Genomic DNA, 21645 nt, shown 5'->3' on the forward strand with positions numbered 1-21645 from the left:
GCCCGGCCCTGGCAGTCTAGGGCCCTATAGGCCCAGTCCATAATCTACCGTATCCACTGTTGAGTAAACCACAGTGCAGTTACTTACATGTGTATTTCACGTTCAAATCTTATGAGGAAAAAAAACGAACAAAGGGTCTACATATCCAAGCCTTTTATCAGAGAAATATATTTACAAACGGTTGTACATGGAAATCGTAGAGATTTTTTCAATCCAAAAATCATGTCTAACCTTATAGCTAATGCTTTTTACCTGTCTGTACGAGCACTGACCAGATATGACTTCGGAGGAAGCCAGAGGAGCGTAGCTTGTAACCAGTGCACGCTGCTACGGAGCCTGGTCACCTGTGGGAACACAGCCGGCTTTAGGACCCAGCGTGCGCGATTTTCCTCTCCAGCTGCTGCGGCGATGAGGGAAGATCGCGGGGAGAAACCCAAAATTCACAGTGTTAAATCCTCCACTGAATCATACTATCGGACGGTAACGAAAACAACAGGCACAGGCACTTCCTCTTACCTTTGGATGAATACGTCAAGTTCAGAGGCATAGGAATACAGTTTGGGGCCGTTAAGGTAAGGCGGCGCGATTCCATGCGATTAATAACAAAGGCGCCTGGCGAGCGAGGGGGCATTAAAGGGGGCATTGCACAACGCAATGGAGGGCGACAGTCAACTCTCTAAACTTTGCACTTGTACATGAGTGCATCAAAGTCCTAACATCCTGTCATAATGAGATCTAACTATCCGAAACGGGTGGACGTATTAATACAGTGCAAAGACAACATGCGGCAACATTTGAAAATATATGGATAATATTTTGTCCTAAACTGACCGCACACGATCACAAGAACCAGTGTCATTATGTGCGTTAAGGCCTACGAAAGTGATGCATCGCGCAAAAGCGCGTTAATTCCTGGTGCAATAAGTTTGGATATCTTTTGCATCCCCTCTCAACCTGCCCGCTTCATGTGCTCTCTCCCACCCTTGCGACATTACCTCAGTCATGCAGTGGAGCATGTACCGGTCCGACACCCCAGTTTGCACTGTTGCACGGCCTTTCTGTTGTCATTTCCCGTGCCACTTCTTTTTAATTGTGTTTTGAAACTAAGTTGTAAATGTTGCCCAAGCGGTGACGCTCATTTGCAGTCACCTCAGGCCTGTTTAAAGCAGCTAATGGTGGCTGGAAATTGAGACTAATCAAGTAAAACTTTTCAGTGTCTCTCAATAGGCCTTTAACGCGTTAATGTGTCAGCTTTCAAGTTTAGATAGATAGAGAGATAGATAGATAGATAGATAGATAGATATGGGTGCATTCACGTGTAGAGGAGCATGTGTGGCACGTTCGTCTTGTTTATAATATTTTAGCTTTTAATAATGCAATTAGTCCTCGTTGCAGTGACTGCGCCTGTCTGATAATGTCTTACTCATATGTTGCAGTCACAATTAATACCCTGTATTTTTACGGCAACATCAGTGTTGGAGCCTCAAGAGGACGTGATGCTCTCAGCGCAGTCTATGGGGTCAGTTTGCATCGGAGCAGATATGACAAAAATAGGTCATCTATCAAAATGTTAAAATTCACATCCGTTTACGTAGGCTAGATGTGTTTCAGGAGGAGCAATACGGACAATTTGTGTAATGTTACATTATGGTCCGATTATGATGATTCTCTGCGTTTTTCTGTGGAATAAAAGCCTATGTATTCTTATGCTAATCATCAAACGTATGTGTGTCCTCTAATTGAACAGAACTTCACCGGATTGCTATATTACATACGCAGTCATTCAATCATAATGTCATGGTCTGGCGAATCTCCGGTGCCAAATGCATTCAAATATCAGCTTGAGGTAACTTCGCGAGTCAATGTGTAATCTTGTCCTGCTCAGTAAGGCTTCATCTGAAGAAATGACTGAGACAGTGTCAGTGACAATGATTTGTTCTTGAGATATTCATTACAATACATTGGTTTCTGAACATTATGTCTGTATGGTCATTGTGATTTACAGACAAGATCAGGCTTAAACAGAAAAAAGTTGGACCACAAGTGATGAATATTCTGTCAGTTTCACCGACTGTTGCTCTGAAAGATGCTCAACCTGTTGGGAAGATGTTATCGTTTTGTTTGTTGGAATATAAGGTCAAACTGTGGAATATAGGCCTATGGGTTGCAGGTTCATGGTGTTGGTGCAATTTTTTAAATATTTTGTGAATATTATTGGGAAAAAGCAATTGTGCGAATGCCACAATGTTGAATAAAGCAGGAAAAAAGATGTAATAAAGAGTGTTTGGCTGACAGGTTGAATCACACTGTGTACAATGCACAGTGTCTGAGGCTGAAAAGTAAGGGTTGCTTGTTAAATCCAAGATCAAAGAAGCCAGCAAATGGCTACTGGACAGCTGATGGACCTGATTTAGCTATCATCATGCTCATTGTCTTGTCTTGATACAAGGAAGATAACCCCAGATTGTTTGTGCATCACTGCTGAAAAAGTGACTGATTATTTTGAGATAAGCATGACAGGCAGAAAAAAATATCTTAAATTGACCTAATTTTGAAATAAGACAAAAACTGACTTTATAGATCCACATGGGAATGATGTTTGTATTATTTAGTTATCAGAGCCTGCGGTTTTACTTAAAATGAAAACCGATATGATACATTTTCTTGTTTTCACTATTCATAAAGCATGAAACTTTAAAGAATAGCAATAATTAGAAATAAATATTGCATTCATCCTATTTGAATGTCAAAAATAGATTGAAAGCCAGGCCATTTTAATGAGCTGAACCAAATCTAATGAACTTATTTCAAATTATGTTATGTCAAGGTTCTTGTATTGTCACCAGGTCTTTTATGCATTAAATAATTAAACAAAACTTTTCACTGTTTGTTTTTATAATAAGCGACATGATTTAGCCTTCAAACGAGGAAAATTTACGTTACTCAATGGATTCGCAGATGTTTCAGGAAAAATAACAATAACATTTGCTCAACTTCATCTGAAGAGTAACAGTCCAGTACTATTGAAGCTCCAGATATTTTGCAACAGCTGATGCGAAGTTGCCACCTGGAAAAAAATAATAATAATGTTGAAGCCTTTTGAGGCTTTTTGAGAAGTTAAAAAAAGTAAATCCACCTGAGGATCCCAAAATCTTTCCCGTTCACCTTAGACAGATTTGGCTACATGATATTGTTTACATTTAACTTATGCTTTAAATATCTTCTTGTAGATGCAGCACGTTTTAACAAAGAAGTCAAGGCTTCTCATATTGAGAATCCGTTTAATTTAGGTTGAAAATATAAACATCTCGACCCATCAGTGTGCACCTTTAGTGTGGACCTTCATGTGCATATACTATTTATGATCGATGTAGTGGACATCAGTCTCGTGGCTCTATTGAAATAGTTCGAGACCGAGCAGGGTTTTTATTAATTCCTCTGCAATGTTTGTCTCAACTCTGTTTGTGCCGGCCCACGTGTGCGAATTTGAAAGCGAGATCATACAAACATGCACGTGCTACTCGGCGACCCTCGCGTGTTGGGTCCGAGAGCAACGGTTTAATTGAGAGAGAGGGTGTGTATTTTCACTTTGTTACTCGGGTAGGGTTTGCAGTTTAGCGCACCGTTGCGATCTCCTTTCCCCTTGAGCGGCTGGATTCTCGCGGTGCATGCTGGGACCTGCAGTCTTCGCTCCTCCCTTCTCAGGGCGAACGCGGTCAGGGCGTGGATGTCGGAGCACTACAACTCCCACACGAGCTCGGCTCCATCTGCCCCTCTCTCTCTCCCACCAGACCAGAGACGGAGAGATACGGTACGAACCCCCTCCGGACTTTCAGAACCGAAAATCGTCGAGATTAGTAAACTGCGAGCTACAAGAACGGAAGACCGGATTAAAGCCGTTATCTTGATGCCGAACATCTCCCAAATGTCGCTCAAACGGGTCGGTGCACGTTTGTACAATCTGACATCGTTATTTGGCTCGCTAATTGCCTTTTGGAATTATTCGGGCTTGTATAGACGGAGTCGGTTCTGGGGCTGTGGCATGTCATAACAGTTTGATTGTTGGAGCTGCTCTGCTATGGAAACATTTCGTGTCGTACGGTAGCAGAGTAATGCAGACCGAGTTGAGGGGAGACTTCGCTGCGCAGGGATCTGAAAATCGCTCCTTCAGTTTCGTACACCTTGCTCCGTACGAAATAACGCTGTCCCCGCGTGTCACGCAGCACAAGTGACGATAATAATAAGGAGCGTACGGGAAACTCGGCGACCCTATTAGTTTCCAAACACTCCTCGAGGGCAGTGTGGGGAGAGACAGCCAAAGTACGTTGTTTCCTCGCGAAGCAGATCTCATCCAACCTATATGTGCGCGTGACATTTCTCTGCCCGTGTATTTTGTCTCGAGTTCTAATTCAGACGTCACAGCTCGGCTCGCGCTTGGCGAAAAACCAACGGTCACTTCATAGTTTGACAGGATTCGGCCAGTACGAACGCGTCGGTTAGTTTGACTACATTGTGGCCACACGGACCGTGTAGGCTTTCGGTTCTTTCTCCGAAAGAAAACGTCTGTTTCGGCTAATCCCCGATCGCGGGACCTACATTTGGTTGTTTTTTTGTGTGAACATCGGCGATATTTATCACTGACTCCCATTTCATTTCGAGGCGTTTCGTGTCACCTGAGAGTCTCTTGTATTGTGTGATATGGTTTTTAGTAGCTCCAGCTAGAACGAGCGAGTGGGTTGGTCAGAGAAACAAACATTTTGCTCTGTTTTAGGACGATGCTCTAACCTAATATTAAGCTTGCTGTGAATACGTGACATTGGCTGGTCATCGACTGCTTTTCTGCATCACCCTTTGTGCAGAGATGAGCTCCGGGCTGCGGAGCTTCGACAAACTGACCGGGAGACCGCGGGTGTGCTGAGCTCCAGTCTAGAGAAGAGAGACGATGCTTATTTCCTCGTCTCCGTTTATCATTGCGCTGGTAACCCCATTCAAACGAAAGAGGGCTGAAGAAAAACACGCAGTCCCACTCCTACTGATCCTGCGTTTTCAATAATTGAGATGCCTCAAGATGAAAAAATGTCTGCACGAAAATGATCGGTTCTATCTTTAGCAGCAGATATAATCACGCATATAACACGTAAACTTTCCAATCATCAGACTTTCGCTAAAGGCCTGTACGGCTCGGTTATGCTAGACATCTCATTTGAAGTCCGAAAGATGAGCTGTTCGTATTTTAAGACAGCTGTCACCTGTATCGACAACGTGGAGCTGCTGCGCTCACCTGCATTCTGATGCGAAACAGGAGTTTACGGTGTTTGTGATGTTTGCATTTGAGACTTAGGTATTTAGATTTGGTTAAGTGTGATGGTTATGTATGCAGTTTGATTTTCTGAAGTAATATCTGGTCTTATTCATGTCATTCTTTTTAAATCAAGAACATAACCTCGAGAGACATCGGGGTGACTTCGTCTCGAATGCAACAATGTGCAACTTTAATTCGGGTTCAGATCATTCGGTTTGATTTTGTATTCAGGGTTTCCACCAACAGGAAAATCCAGAAAATACCAAGGATTTTTGTATTGCTATTTCCAGATATATGGCAAAATCATGGACATTTCTATAGTGAGTTTAAGTTTATGCTCTGCTCTAAAATATTACATTGCCTAGGCTTTATAGTAGTAAAACCAGAATTATGATCATTTAAATCTATTAATTTGAAAAGCTGTTATCTGACATAGAAATGGGAGTCTACCACCACAATCTTAAAAATCGTAATTAGTAAAAAACTAATAATGGATGACTGGAAACGTCATGAAAATTAATTTGTGAAAAAGTGTGTAAACCCTGTATATGATTTGATCTGTTGGTCTCTGATAGGAGTTTTGCAAGGCCCGACACACAGCGCTATTGGAATTAGATTAAATCACAGCTTGACCACCTCATTATAAGCAAACATTTTAGTAATGCACACTCTGTGACTGTGGACATGAGATACTTTGCCTTTATCTAATGTCTGTAAAGAGTAAAGCGCCTGTGTTAGACACAGCATCCCATTAATGCTTGCTCTGTTTTTTTCTGCACTGTTGATGCTGTCTTGATCTACAGCAGTTTGTCCAACTGAGGTAATGAGGCAGTAAAACCAGCATCAACTTTTGCATGGCCTTCTATCCTTTATCCTCAACCTTTGGCATTTGTGGCCTCTCATGCACTCAACCATTTCCATCCATTGCGCTGTGTGAGGTTTTGGGATCTGATCGTGGGTGCTCTGCTTCTTTAAAAAGGGGGGGTATTAGAGTATGCAGACTTTGACCACCCTGTTATCATATGCAGTGTGGGTTAAGAGGATGTTGTTGCAGTGAAAACTGTCCCTTCAGCTGTGGGAGCTGAGGTTTTTGCTCGTCTCAGTTTGAACTGAGTTTTCAGGCACTCCCTTGCATACTCAGAATTGACTAACTCAATCTCAGAGAGAGTCACGGGTCACACTCAACATTTTCACAATTTAGTCTCCCCTACAGCAGAAGATGGCAACATGCATTTGCAAACGTATAATTAAAAATGGAAATCGCTGGAATCAGATCATTGTATTCTTTTAAAATCTGTTATTTAAATCTGAACACTCTTAAGTATAATATCTATTCCTACTCAAGCTGTTGTCTGTAGGAAATTGTGACATCTTTACTAAGGAAACCTCTGTTACTCACAGGAAGTTTCCAGCCTGTCTCAAATCACTGACTGTAGCAAGAGAAGTGATGTTGTGGCCTCACGGTTAGAGTGTCCGTTTTGTTAGATTACAGGAAAAGAGACATAAAACATGAAAACGTTCTCATCGATCATAATTAAAGCTCATCCATGTCCATCTTTTGTTAAAATTCTAGAAGTGTTCATTTCTGTCATTTTGAGTCGAATCGGTTGGATTCTTTTTCTGACAAATGGGAAGGATTTTTGAAAACCCTAACTTGGTGACTAGAAATATTTCATATCACTCAAAATAATTTGGAAGTTCTTGAAGTAATGTGCATGGTACATATAGTTCTGCACTACTAATAGGGATTATCAGTTGTAAGAATGTCAGGTGAATGTATTACCAACTGAACCATTTTTAATTAATGTGCTAACAAGATTACAGTTGCCGCTTAGTTCAAATACATCTTTGCAATGTGTAATGTAGATGGCAATCTATATTTTACATTTAATTTAGTTAATGAGGTTTGAGTTGACCTTGGCTGAACAACACAACATTTATCTTCTGCAATCAATTATAAGTATATTAAAGAAAAAATAATCAATTGAAAATAAGTATAAAATCAACATCATGGCTTAGGTATGTTGTTGTTTAATGAAAGATTTAAGATTTAGATTTAAAGATTTAAACTTTTAAACATTTAAAACTGTAATTTTAATGTTCCAAGTTTTGACTTTCTGTTTGAAATAATTCTGTATGCTTAATTAGTGCATTTTTTAAGCTGAAAATTATCTATTTCTACTACAGAACTGTACACTACCCAGAGGAGAATCCCATAAAAATCACTTGTCCACACACACTGAGTAATGTGTTGAGAAAACGCCTATGCAGGTAACATATATTTCATTGTTATAGTCCCCCCTCTGACTCTTTCATGATCATTTTGGCGTTCACCCTAAGTCAAACTTAACTCACTGTTTTTCTGATCAGGTGGATCCCTCACCAATGAATGTAGGGGATGGAGGGACGGTGAGCAGAGAGAGCGGTGCCCCTACCCAGGTGTCTGAGAGCATGGTGGGGAATCCACAGCAGACACTGCCTCTTGAACTTAGAGGTGACATACCTCAAAGTCAGCAGAACAAGCTGAGGGCGACCACAGACTGCAAAACGCCCGACGTCTGCTCAGAAGCCAGCAATTCAAATCATTGTCCCCCAGTTCCCCCCTCCCAACCTCTCAGCAATGTGTTCAGCACTGATCCTGTGAGCACACCATTGCCCGATCGGACCGAGGTTCCCAAAAGCAAGATTGACAGTGCTGGCATCTACTCCACTCACCAGTGGCCTTGTGGAAAAAAGGTCACAGCAGAGGACCCTGTGAACTCTGTTCACTCTAGTATAAACCTAAACAAGAAGACTAACGCACCAGCACCAACCCAGCCTGTGATAAGCGTTCCTCTGGGGTTCCAGTGCTCCACACTGTTTAAACCCGGGCAGCCTGTTGCTTTCCTTCCCCCCTCCAATTTTTCTTCTCCTCTCTGTAAGATCACATTGCCACCAGGGTTAGGTCAGATTGCAGCACTGAGAGAAGCCACTGCTAGCCAGTTTCAAAAGGACTGCACAGCACAAAGCTCTTGTTCAAGTGTGACACCTATGATCAAAACATACACGTATAATTTTTCTGTGGGGAGAGGACCTGGTGCTGATAAGCCTCAGTCTTCAGGATCCAAAGTCAGGTGTGACTCTCTGTCCAAGGGCTTTCAAGGTGGGGCTGAGCATAAAGCCACAATGTCTTCTGTAGCAACCCCAGCTCTAGCCGTTCCAGTACAGCAAGCCACGCAGGGCTCGGCTCCACCATCCCGGTACACCATCTCTCCCAATGCTGCCATCTGCTGCAGCCCGGCTCTGGCGAATATCACCACTCAAAATCAGCTGCTTAGCCTTGTAGAAAGAGGTTCAACGTACCGAGGTCCAGAAAAAACCTCGTTAACATTTCTGAAACCAAAAACTCTGTCCACTCCAGAGGATCACAATGTTACCTGCCCCGTTGAGTCCAGGGACGTGCCCCTTGATCTGTCTGCAAAGTCCAAGCGACAAAAAAGCATTAAAGAGGCTCAGAATAGCCCATTAGTGGCCACGGAACGTCATTCTGCTGAGTCTCAGAAAAATGTTGCTGGTTCAAAAAAGGTTCACTCTGCCTCTTTTGGATCATCCAGTACATATGACACCCAAAGAAATGGTGCAACTCAGAAATCATCTTCAAAACTAACTAATCACCATGCTTTGGAACCCAACGCATCGTGGGCCAAAGGCTCATCTCCTAGTTCCTTGAATAATCTCCCTGGTACATATGTAGGTGTGGCAAGCCCCATTCTAGCATCTACTTTACGCAGCAAAGATGGAAAAAGTGCTGCTTTTGTTGAGGATCTTCAGACATTTGCCAAACAGGAAACCATCTCCATCATTGACCAAGGAGAGCAGCCGGTCTGTAGAGAGAGGCAAGCGCCATTTGCTGTTAAATGTGCCCAACATAATAAAGGTGGAAAGCTCTTGACAGGTACTCAACAAGGTTTTTTATCCACCCAATTATGTGCTACATCAAATTCACAGCCCCACCGGAAATCTGTTGGTGGAAAGGGAGGCTCCCTGTTTACACCTCCAGTTAAATCCATGTGGCAACCACCCTGTGTTCTTTCTCAAGGAACATCCCTGCAGAAGAGACCAAGTCCGACTCAAGCCCCAAAGACGAAGAGCACCCTCGGTTGTGAGAGAGCCCTGTTCCATAACTCCCACTTAAGTCCAACTAAAGTAGAGGATGAAAAGTGGGAGAAGGCCAAATCCCCCCTGTCTAACCTGGAGTCGATAGTGAAGCAGAAAACTCTCGAGACCACTGCACTTACTGGTGAGAACTACTGTAATTCTGTGGGATCCAAGAGGCCTGAGGTAGCCAGCGTGCAGAACAGGTGTCATGAGTCCACGTTGCAGCAGACCCTTACCACTGGTTCTTCCCTGTTCAGGGCCATAGAAGGACAGGTCATCAAGTCAGATAGAACCTCTCCACAAACGGACAACATAGCAGCTCTAAGCAGACCGGAGGTTTCTGTGCCCAAGGATAAGGGACGAGAGAAACAGGCAAAACAGACAGAAAATCTAGCATCTGATGGTAGACAAAAAATGAAATCTGGTACCCCTAGTAAAAGGAGTGCTCCCAGTGTTAAAGGAGAATGGAAGGAAAGGAAATTGGCTCAACGGTTAGAGAATGAGACGGCAAAAGAGGAGAAGGCATTAGAGAGGAAGCTTTCTTCTCATGTTAAGGTTGAAGGGATAGCCTTATCCCTCCTTCAGAGCCAGACCATAGAAGCAGAAGGAGAGGCAAAAATTAATGGAGCCAAAGAGGAGATACCATCCAAAGGAAAAGTATCCGCCACCAAACAGAAGAACCTGAAAAAGCCTGCCAAGGAGAAGACACCTTCTGAAGTGCAAAAAAAGGCTATGAGAGTTACTAAGAAGCAAAAAGATAAAGACAGTCAATCAGTCAAGCAAGGCCCCTCCCATAAAAAGGTAAGATTTATTTATTCTGGACAGTTGTGTAATATCGGCGTCAGTTGCATAAGCCATGACTGATTACATTAAAAATGTTCCTTAATTCAGTCTAAGGGTGGGAATATGACCAAAATCTGATATCACAACATGTGATTTTTGTCACAAGCAAAATATATGACAATATAATAATTTCCACTGGAAATTAAGCAAAGAAAAAATGATTTAAAACCATGTGATAATGTTTGCACAGTCCAGTCAATTGAATACTTGAAAAATAAAAGGTAATTTATTTCATTTGATTATTTTCTCTTTTATTTGGTACTTGATGGAAAAAGTGCAAAAGGTATAAGTGAGAAACGGATTCACATTAACTAACATTTGAGTTCAGTCTGATTGAGCTCTGATTGTTTGAGCCACATTCAACCATTCTGTATATATCATCATGCTGCTCAGCCCTCATGCAGTCTAATGTCAAGATAACTGTAAAGCAGAGATGCCCAAAACAGGGCCTGCTGGCCAAAGTTGACCCCTGATGACCTTTGAATTAGGCCTGCCATGTCATATCACAAGAGGAGGGAGAAATATATTATGTCTGCATTAGAATGTAGAGAATACAAGTGAATTGGATTTAAAGGAAGTAAATGTTAATATAATATAGTTGAATTAGGGCTGGATGATATGGCCAAAATTGAAATCACGATATATTTCTTAATTTCGGTCGATACAATATAATTCTGATATCGAAATTAACAATATAAAAAAAAGCCTCAGAAAAACTGAGCCCATAATGGATGTCTGTACCTACAAACTTCTGAAAAATTAATTTGCCAAGTCTATGAAACCTCCTATAAAACTATATAATATTTTTGAAATAAAAATGGCACAAATAAATTAATGTTCACCTTTTATTTGTATTTAGCCTTCATACAAACAAGAAATATGAAATCACCGTCAAATAAACATAAGACTCTCAGACTCACCTTATTAATATTAATATATTTAACTTTAAACTATAACATAGGCTGATTATTCTTATAGATTGAAACAAAAGTGCTCAGATTTGCTGCAGAAAACAGAAAAAAAGAGTGAGCAACAACAAAAACTTGATGCTGGAGACAGGCTTATTGAAAATGCAAATTCATTCTCTGCCAGCAGGAGGCGCTTTTGGCATGGCAGAAACAGCGGTTTCCCGGTAATGGCTGTAAACAAAGCAGAGCTTTTCATATCACCATTATTGAAAAAAATGATATCGATATATATATTGATATTGAATTATTGTCCAGCCCTGAGCTGAATATAAGGGAACATTTGCTTTTCGCCCATGATCCTCAGTTCAAGGCCCTCAATTTGGCCACCTCTGCTTTAACAGGCTATTCAAAATAAGCCTACATTAACAGAATCTTGTACCACAGACAATCATTTTGATTTTTCATTCAGTTTGCTCTAGAGTGGACAAGACATTGCTAGAGTGGACAAGACATTGCTAGAGGATTTTGAAGCAGAAATGGGAAGGTTGTCGTTTTGTTTAATTACAAGGATTTATATTATTCTGTTTTTAATCTGAGCTGACTAAATTATCCTTTTAGTGCTTGTGGAGTTATTTTTTTCTCTCCATGTAAACAGATGTATGGTCATAACTGCAAATTTTGCAAATTTAGTCATACTAGTTTAATGTTAACATAATGTCTAAAGTCTTGTGGTTATACTTTGTTTGAACTTGTGTGTTTTGACCTATACAATTCAGCTACATAACAGAACATTTTTTTGGAAATTCTGGAGGGAAATAAAAATAGTTAACATGCGATTATTGTGGGAGTAGCCTAGTGACGTGCGTTCTGCTGTGTAAATGAGCTGCGTGAGTCTAAGCCCTGTGAAAGCGCTTGGTGAGAAATGATGGCATTACCACTATGAGCTAGTGATGGGTTTATAGACAATTAGATTTTCCTGTGAAATTTTGCTTTGCTTAAATAGCCATGAATCTAAATTACAAATATGCATGTGTTATATTGAAAGACAAAATGTTCTGTTATAATTTTGTTCAACACATTTTATTGTACTTCATCAGAAGAAAGATGCGTTGCCTGGAGTTGGAAATAGTGTGCTGAAAGATGGAACAAGCTCAGCCCCTAAAGTAGGGGGAAAGACTCGCAAAGGGAAGAACTGTCCAGCTAATATGGAGCACTCCGACTCAAACAAAATAGGTACTGACCCAGCTTGTAGTTAAAGTAAAAGGTTGGTCATTTACTCATCCTCATGTCGTTCCATACCTATCTTGTGTATTAAAAGAAAATGATATTTTCATGCAGGTCTTTTTCTTACAACGATGGGTTAAAGTGACCCTGGTTGTTAATCTCCAAAAGTGGCAAAAAAAGGCCAAAAAAAAGAACGAAAAAAAGAAGACTCAGTGAGATGAACTCTAATTTTTGAATGAATCAGTTTGATACTTGAATGAATCGTTCAGTCCAATGTGTAATCTAAATTGCCAAGAACCAGCTCAAAAGAATTCATGCACTTATCCACTTCTCAAGTTCAGCTCGTTAACTCAATGATCGACTGCATAATTTTGGAATATAGCACACAACTAGCGTAGGATTTTGGTGGGTTTATTTTTGGGTGTCGTTTTTGGAGCTTAACAGCTGTGGTCACTGTAAACTTTTATGGAAAAGACCTGCATAAAAGATTCCACTACAGTATACCAAAATACAGGTTTGAAGTGACAAAGGAGTATGTAAATAATGACTGATTTTACATTATTTGGTTGAATTAATCCAAGGCTGTCCAAACTCGGTCCTGGAGGGCCGGTGTCCTGCAGAGTTTAGCTCCAACCCTAATTAAACGCACCTGAACCAGCTAATCAAACTCTTACTAGGCATAGGCTGTGTCCGAAATCGCCCCCTATACCCTTAAATAGGGCACTATTTGAGGGAACAGCCATTTTTAGTGGTGTCCCAAACCATAGTGGACGTTCTCGAGTGCACTCATTCAATCCCACAATGCACTGCAAAAATGAGTGTACAACTGGTGCACGCTCAACGGCTAGAGAATGCCCATAATGCACCGTGAGAGTCACGCGCCGAATGAATTCCCGCATCTCGCCAGAAGATGGCGCCCGCAGCTGAATAATCAATCCGTTCATTTTTACAAAGCGCTCATCCATGGCGTACAGCATAATGTACAACACGGGTATAAATTCATTGAGTTTGGACAGCCCTGAATTAATCTATTAACAATGTTTTTTCTTCTGTGTCATATTTAAGACAATGGAATGGTTTCCTAAATATCAGAGTATTTCTCATGGATAATTCTGAATTCTGTCACCAATCACAGATTTAGAGAACAGTCCATGCAGAAGTCCTCAGGTTGACAGAGATTCAAGCTCTCTCAGCAGTCCGAGCTGGCCTAGTAAGGAATCAGATTCCCAGGAGGAGGCCTCTCCGCGGCTGAGACGAGGGCGCAGACGGACTGATGAAGCGTTGCTCCGAGACTGGAGCTTCGCTACTCCACCTACTCCTCCCCCTCTCGATCCCCCCTCTACACCACCCCCTGTACCAGTCCGCCGGCCCCGCGGCAGGCCTCGAATCAATCCTCTGCCTGAGGAGGTGAATGCGGACAAGGATAGGCCCACTAAGCGTGGAGACACCTCTTCAATAAAGAAAAGGAAACGCTGCAAGAATCGTAAATATCAGAACGGGGAATACATCACAGAGAAAGATAAGGTGGCAGATGGAGAGGAGGAGAAGCTGGGCGTGGAAGACTGTGAGGCCACTAGTGAGTAAAGATGTCTGAGGCTTGATGAACATTTTGCTGAGAATGTCATTCTCTCTTTGCCTTTCCTGGTCTTGATATTTAGTCCGTGGGCTACAGTTGAGGGTAGCATAATTAAAATAAATGTTGAATGAATTTCCCATTGGGGAACAATATCTCACACAATTTAAACTTCCAAAAAACCTTCTAGTTACAATTATTAATACTGAAAATGATCCAGATCTGTGTAGTTTTTACTAAATTGGGAGTGTCCAATGTGGGCGTTACCAAAGGTCTGAAGGTCAAAGTGTGTCTGTGAAACACTTACCTCTTTGGGGGAAAAAATAGTCCTGTCCGAATAGGGCTTAGGTAGGCAAGTCTTATTTAGCAGAAGTTTGTTTTTGATTGAAAACAATTTATTTAATGGAGTTATATGTCCATCTATCTATGCTGTGTTAGGAATGATGTAATAAAGGTTGGTGTTGAAATGTCAGTCTATGCCATTGCAGATGAGAAGATGGGTGTGTACCCTTGTCTCAGTGCCACACTGACCGGCGAAGTGCCCAGTCCAGACATCAGTCCTAGGCGGACCCTGTTCACACGTTCGGGCTCGGCACGACCTCAAGAGAGTCCACCCGTCGCACAGCCTAACGACAAACCCTCAGGGAAGAGGAAGTTCAAAAGTAAACACTTATGTGACACTGACAACCAGAAAAAGGTTAGCTGAAGCATCTTTTCAAACTTTCAAGCATTTGAAACTAGAACACTTGAACTGAAAATTGTGATTTCTAGGGATTTTTCCCTCTTAAGCCGGGCTCACACTACAGGAGTTTTAAAATCCTAACCGATTATGAAATCTGGTTGCAGCACACACATAAGGAGAATCTTTGCAGATTATCTTCCCTCAAATCTTAAACATGCACACACTACAAGATTTTAACACCGTGGCGCATCACACACTACAAGATATTATTAAGATTATCATGCCAGAGGGAGCGCCTCACGTGATCTCATGCAGCAGATCGTCATTGATATTTCAGTGATGTTTACATATGTTAGATAGCGTGCTAGCTGCTTTCTACACTCACCCGGTACATTCAAAACTGAGGTGATTTCACTCCAGCGCTTCTCTTTCTCCTTACGGTTGTGATACATTTTCAACACATTATACAGACAGTCGTGTTACTATAAAACGTCAAGAAGCAGTTTCCTCCGTCTCCACTATCCAACGGGGCCGTACAGCAGCTGTTTTGCGGTTGCGCATTGGCTATTGTGAAAGTACTGACGTAATCATATAGCCGTCATCATCCCGATTTAAATCCTAAATATCAAACATGTTTGATGTGATCGGGGCGGCCCCGATTTGTGTGCGAGCAGATCGGGAGGTGCAAGATTTGATCGGTGAACGCCTCACATTACCAGATAATCCACACCGAACATCGGGACTGATCGAGGGGCTCGACAAGATTTTTGCTCCGATTCTCGGGACGGGGAAATCGGGGCTAAATCAAGCTAAAAATCCTATAGTGTGAGCCAGGCTTTAAAGCTATACATCTTTTCAATTAGTCTTATGCTGCCCCCTAGTGGCATTTAGAGTCACCGTAAACCACTTTCTTAAAACAGCTGTTTTTATTAGGCGGGACCATGTAACAGTTGCCCTGCCCTCAATCTCACATCCCTCATGCACGACTCTCTTTGTCTTTATGTCTTTGTTTCAGCTCAAGACTAAAAAAGGCAGCTTGGGTAAACGCACAGGGCTCCTCATGTCAGGTGAGGATGGTCCAGCCACCAAGAAAACCCCAACTACTCCTTATGATTTTCCCAAGCATTCAAACTCACCACTGTCTGGTAAAAAAGGAACAGCCGGGAAATCAGGAATCCCTGAATCTACTCCAAGCCGTCCAGTGCCTCCAGAAGTCCGTCGACTGATTGTCAATAAGAATGCAGGAGAGACGCTGTTACAGAGAGCTGCTAGATTAGGTTACCAGGTAAAGCATTCATAGCCCTTTTGTTTGCTAGCTGACTTTGTAATGTTAATTATAAAAAAAAAAAATAATAATTATAAATATTTTTTGTAATAAAAGAAAAAAAAAATCATGTTTTATTATTATTATTTTTACATTTTTGTAGGATTTAATTAGTTAATAGCTTTTCATCAGTTCGCAAACCCCTTGTACTTCCCTTGCAAACCCCAGTTTAGGAATTTGTAAATAATTTGATTAATATACTTAAAGGGTTAGTTCACCCAAAAATGAAAATTCTGTCATTAATTACTCACCCTCATGTCGTTCTAAACCCGTAAGACCTCTGTTCATCTTCGGAACACAAATTAAGATATTTTTGATTAATTCTGATGGCTCTCAGACCCTCCCATAGACAGCAATGTAATTACCACGATCAAGGTCCAGAAACATAGCAAGGAGATCGGTAAAATAATCCATGTGACATCAGGGGTTCAACCGTAATTTTACGAAGCTACGAGAATACTGTTTGTATGCAAAGGAAACAAAAATAACGACTTTATTCAACAATTCGTCTCCTCCCTGGTGCCATTTTGGAGAGTATCCACTGAATGTAAACAGCGTATGCTATTCAGTGTCAGCTGCGTTACGCGGATATGTTTTCTACGTTGTTTACGCTTTGATTTGAACGAAAACATCTGCTGATGTTGGTGTAACTGACTGTTTGATCAATTGCTCAAATTACATATATAAATGTTTATTTCCAGGATGTAGTTTTATATTGCTTGGAAAAGGATGTAAGAGAGGTGAACCGTCGTGACAACGCGGGTTACACGGCACTACATGAGGCCTGTGCACGTGGCTGGACGCACATCGTACAGGTGCTGCTGAAACATGGAGCAGATGTTAACTGCAGTGCACAGGATGGAACACGGTGAGCAGCGGGTTACACTGAGGATATGATATAGACAGAATCAACGGTTCATTTATTACTTGAAGTTTTGTTCATCCCCATAGACAGCTTTGGGCTACTGCTTTTTAAATTGTGTAATGACATAATGACAATTTTATGGTAGGTAGCTAATGGGCCACATTAGATTTGGGAGATGTATTTTTAGTATCAGAATCTGTACAAAATAAGATCACGTATGTCCACCCACAGCTACAATGTGTCCAACAAAATATGTCCAATTACCAAAACTGAAACTATTCTTCCTCCTACCATTTCCTGTAAGAGTTTTTGCCTTTTTCATCATTGCAACCCATCTACAGTAACAATAAGCTCAACTTTAGATGGAGAATTTTCAGTATACTAACTTGTGTTTCTAACTTTGCAGCCCAATTCATGATGCAGTAGCATCTGATAATCTGGCTGCCGTCTGGATGCTGTTAAATCATGGGGCAGATCCCACACTGGCAACCTACTCTGGTCAGTCTGCAATTAAACTAGCCCAGAGTCCCGGGATGAAAACTTTCCTCAAAGGTAAAACAACTACATTTTCAAAATCTTGCATACATGTTTGCTAAACTTTAATGTTTATTTGCAGAATGGTCACCAAAAGCAACCTGATACATTATTTAGATTAAAATGGTCTTTGTGTTTGTTTATCCAGAGTATTTCACTGATTTAGAGGGACGAACAGACCAAGATCCTAGTCTTCAGTGGGATTTCTACAGTAGCTCTGTATTTGGTAAGAAATAGAAGGTTTATTGACTATCATTCAGAAGTATGGTTTCAGTAAGGTGTTTTTCTTTTCTTATTTTTGATAAATGTATACAATTGATCAAAAGTGACTTTTACATTGTTATTAAAATTTGATTTTAAAAAACAGTAAATGTTCTTTTGAACATTTGTTTCTCAAATAATCCTGATAAAGTATTACAGTTTCCTCAAAAATAAGATTTTAAATATGAAACAATAATTTAAAATTGTATTAACATTTCACAAAATTACGTTTTAATGTATTTTTGATCAAATAAATGTAGCCTTGGTGAGGTCTTACCGACCTTTGAACAGTAATGTAAGTGGGGTTAAAAAGACCACCAGTGAAAATGCTTATATTTTTGTCATTAAATATTTTCTCATTACACATAACTGTCAGCATATCAATTTGAGAAAAAAGTTTATTAGAAAAAGCAACATGAATGTTGTTCAGTATTTGCTTTAACATGTACTTAAGATGACTCCACAAGTGCAAAACCTGATGATCATGTTCTCCAGCATGGTTTGAGAAATCTTTTTTTGAGAGATCTTTCTTCAGTGGAAACAGAAATATATGATCCTTTCTGTGACATGGTCAGTGTCTGAAATTATTTGATTAGTGTAAAAGTGCAGAATATTCAATATTTATTTTTCATAAAAATTACTGGTAATGTTCATATTCATAACATTTCTTTAAAAACCTTTTTATTCCCAGGTTTAAATTAGATTTTGAATCCCAGATATTAAATATATTGTCAGACTTTTGGACCCTGCTGCCTTTAATTTTTTTTAATCATCTTTCTTCCAAATCCGGAATATGAACGCAATGCACAAAGTCTCTCGCTAAGCGTTTTCCTCCTGTAGAAAAACATAAACACTTAACATGGCGTAATGTATTAAGATGCTATTAAAATATCAAATCAAATATACAATTTATTAATATAATGAATATGTATATAGTATTTTCATCCCATACTGCAAAACGTGGCATAATGTGGCATAATGGACTAAAAAGGCCAAACTCAATATGCTCCTCTACATTATTAATATACATAACTAATATGTACAGGCAAACAGGTGAGCCGTCTGAGAGTGCAAGTGCAAGGCTGCAGCTAGACCCTCTTGAAGCTTCCCCTAATTCATGCTGAAAGTGATCCAAATATTAGGTGACAAAGCTGCCCACTAGAGGGTAGCAGAAGCGCTATAAACACTGTGGTGAGGTCTTGTAACTAGAGGTTGATATTTGCTTTTGTCTTTATTTGTTTTAAACTTTTACAGAGACAGAACAGGAACCTTGCTGGGACTTCCTGTTGTCTCAGGCCGAGGAAGAAGGCGAGGACAATTTGAGTGAGCAGGTGAAGGAGAGAGACACCGATACAGACTGTCTTCTGTTTGAGTTCTCCTCCGAGCCGCTCCTACCCTGCTACCATGTCCAAGTATCACTAATGCAGGGGTAAGTGACAGTGGAAGCACTTTAAAATACGGTCACCATGCACCTAACTAACTCTCTGCTCTAACCTCTCCACAGGTTTTGTAACTGGTTCTTGCTGGCAGACGTGCTGAAGCGGCTAAAGATGTCAGCGCGTATTTTCCGGGCTCGGTACCCTCAGTTTGAGGTGGCGAGCATCGCTCAGGCAGAGCTGTGGAAGCAGATCTCTGTCAGTCAAACCTGCATCGCTCCAGATGAGCTCCAACCAGACGATGAAGACAGGGAGGAGAAGGTGGAGCTGGTGCGCTGTGTACCAGAGTTACAGGGACTGCTAGGCTCCTCCATACAGCTCCTCCAAGAAGACAAGGATGACAAGTCAGGGCCCAATGCCAGACCTTGCAGTCGATAGTGACTCCTGCCCTACATCTCCTGCTCTGCAGCCATGGAGCAGCGAGGTGCCGTCCACAGTCGTGCACGGGTCCTTGCCATTGCATCCGATGGCCTGTTACTAGTACCAGCACTTTGTATGTTCAGAATCAGCCAGAAAGGTCCTATATCCTCACAGACACTCTTCTCACAGACCCCCTGAGTAATGAAAGGGGCCCTAGGGAGCGACTTTGCCATGCCTTTAGCCCAGGGAGAAAGGCTGGGGACGGACTCCACTGGGGAGCAACTTTCAGGTTCCTTCTGTAGGGTTTTGTTTTTTCACTCTTCAATAATTCTTTTTTTTAATTTTTTTTTATAAACCTATAAGTAAATATATATGTATATCTTGACATCAGGGTGAACGCATCTGGTTGTAACTTATCCTTAACATGTTTTATGTTTGTTCGTTATTGACGGTCCTTTAGAAGAAGTGGTAATCCAAGTCTTTTTTTATCTTGGTAAACTAAATGTGTGTAGCTAAGAGGCTTACGTCAAGCTAACAGTGGCAGGAATGCCTTTGGGCCAGATGGTTCCTGTGTAAACCATCGAGCCTCTGTCAGATCCCAGAAGCCCCCTAACCTACAGCATATGTTCCTCACCCCGGCCCTCCTTTCCTCCGCACCACTGCGGCTCTGCCAGAAACATTACACCTTCCCTTTATTTAATTTGTATCGTAGCATGCACGGGATGTGTTCCTGTGGCATCTGACGTTGCTTCGTTTTTGCTTTGGTTGATGAGCTGTTGGTTTTATCCACTGGTAGAATTTTTAAGATATTAGGAGGTATCGGCCGATATCAACCATTTAAGTGGTAAACAAAAAACAACAAGCCTGTGGAGTGTTTTTTTTTTTTTAAGGTTTTTCTAGGGCCATTTTTCTAGATTTCGTCTTGAACTGCTTTCCAGTGCTCAAGGAGAAGGGGTCGTCTCCCAGTTTTTCCTGGTGTACCAGATTTCAGCGTGCTTTGTGGCGCGTGGTGTGTTTTATTTACACTGATTGTTGTTTGTGCTTAATTTAATAGTTATTAATATATTTGACCTTTTTTGTGTGTATCAGAAAATGATGTATGAAAATTGCTTTGTATCGGTTGGTGCTTTATTTGACAATGTACATATAATGATCCCTTTATCCTGAGGTTGTTTTGTTTTCCCACAATGCGAACAGTATTTTAACAGGCTAAAGTACAGTTTTATTGTACTGGTGCTAAGCTAGATTTTGTGTTGACAATCAATGAAGTTTTGTTTGAACTGAAACCAATAAATATTTAAATGAAGAGAGAGATGTAAAGATAGAGTTTAGTTTCACTACTTACGGAAATACAGCGAGACATGAAGAAAGTATTTGGTTTTGACTGAAGAAGGCATATTGCTTCAGTGATCTCTTTTCAAAGAGCAGAGCTGTTTATTTGATTCTTTTTAAAAGAAATCAACCAGAATAAAGCATGATTGTCAAGTGTTGTTTGTGATCTGCAGTGTGTTTGTAGCATTGGTTGAGGTGAAATCTCCACACTTAGCCATAGACACTTAGATCTAATTTAACACCAGCCTCACGTGGTTTACTGCTTTTATATAAAGGTTTGCAAATGCAGTATGATCAAAGATGGCAATGTTCAATCAATTTAATTTATTATTAATAAAAATCGCAAGGGATATTCATATTTTTACAGTTGCAAGCAAGTCAAATTCTATCATAATGCACTAATTTAAATAATTTCTACAGATTTGATCCACACTACACTTCACTAACAATTAAAAGGTCATTTAGGAATTTTGGATGATAAAAGATCAATATAAACGTCATCATTCTGTTTTTATATTAAAAAGTGCAATCTGAAACAGCGCAGTCCATAGTCATGTGCTGGAGAAACCCTCAAGGGGGCACTAAATACTAACCATACTTTTATCTGCTAATGATCTGAGAAGGTAATCAAATTGAACATTTTCAGCTAAAGTAGATTAATTAAATTTTAATAATTTTGCTCATTAAATGATATGAAATAAGCAATATATTTGCACTTTTCAACGTAATATAGACCAACACTACCATTCATAAGTTTGGGATTGGTAAGATTTTTTAAAGAAAGAAATTATCACTCATTGAGCAAGGATGCATTAAATTCATTAAAAGGGATAATAAAGACATTAATAATTTTTCAAATGATTT

At 40.6% G+C, this 21645-nt stretch overlaps 1 protein-coding gene across 5 annotated transcripts; it reads left to right on the forward strand.

Moving 5' to 3' along the window:
• Positions 1-379: 379 nt before the first annotated feature.
• On the forward strand, positions 380-20997 carry LOC107688692 (BCL-6 corepressor-like protein 1). Of its 5 annotated transcripts, none has more exons than XM_016486429.1 (12): positions 380-572; positions 7490-7573; positions 7673-10240; positions 12288-12423; positions 13550-13978; positions 14476-14684; positions 15685-15954; positions 16695-16861; positions 17265-17410; positions 17541-17618; positions 18908-19082; positions 19158-20997. In XM_016486429.1, the coding sequence occupies exons 2-12, from the start codon at positions 7568-7570 to the stop codon at positions 19465-19467; spliced, it is 4494 nt and encodes a 1497-aa protein (XP_016341915.1). In that variant the 5' UTR covers positions 380-572; positions 7490-7567; the 3' UTR covers positions 19468-20997. The 5 variants fall into 5 exon arrangements, with proteins under 5 accessions (XP_016341915.1, XP_016341911.1, XP_016341914.1 ...); XM_016486425.1 differs by having other exon boundaries at positions 13550-13990; positions 19158-20996; XM_016486428.1 differs by lacking the exon at positions 380-572 and adding an exon at positions 3739-3811 and having other exon boundaries at positions 13550-13990; positions 19158-20996.
• Positions 20998-21645: the final 648 nt, after the last annotated feature.

This window comes from Sinocyclocheilus anshuiensis, unplaced genomic scaffold, assembly GCF_001515605.1.
Source record: "Sinocyclocheilus anshuiensis isolate Anshui unplaced genomic scaffold, SAMN03320099.WGS_v1.1 scaffold581, whole genome shotgun sequence".
NCBI classification, from domain to species: Eukaryota; Metazoa; Chordata; class Actinopteri; order Cypriniformes; family Cyprinidae; genus Sinocyclocheilus; species Sinocyclocheilus anshuiensis.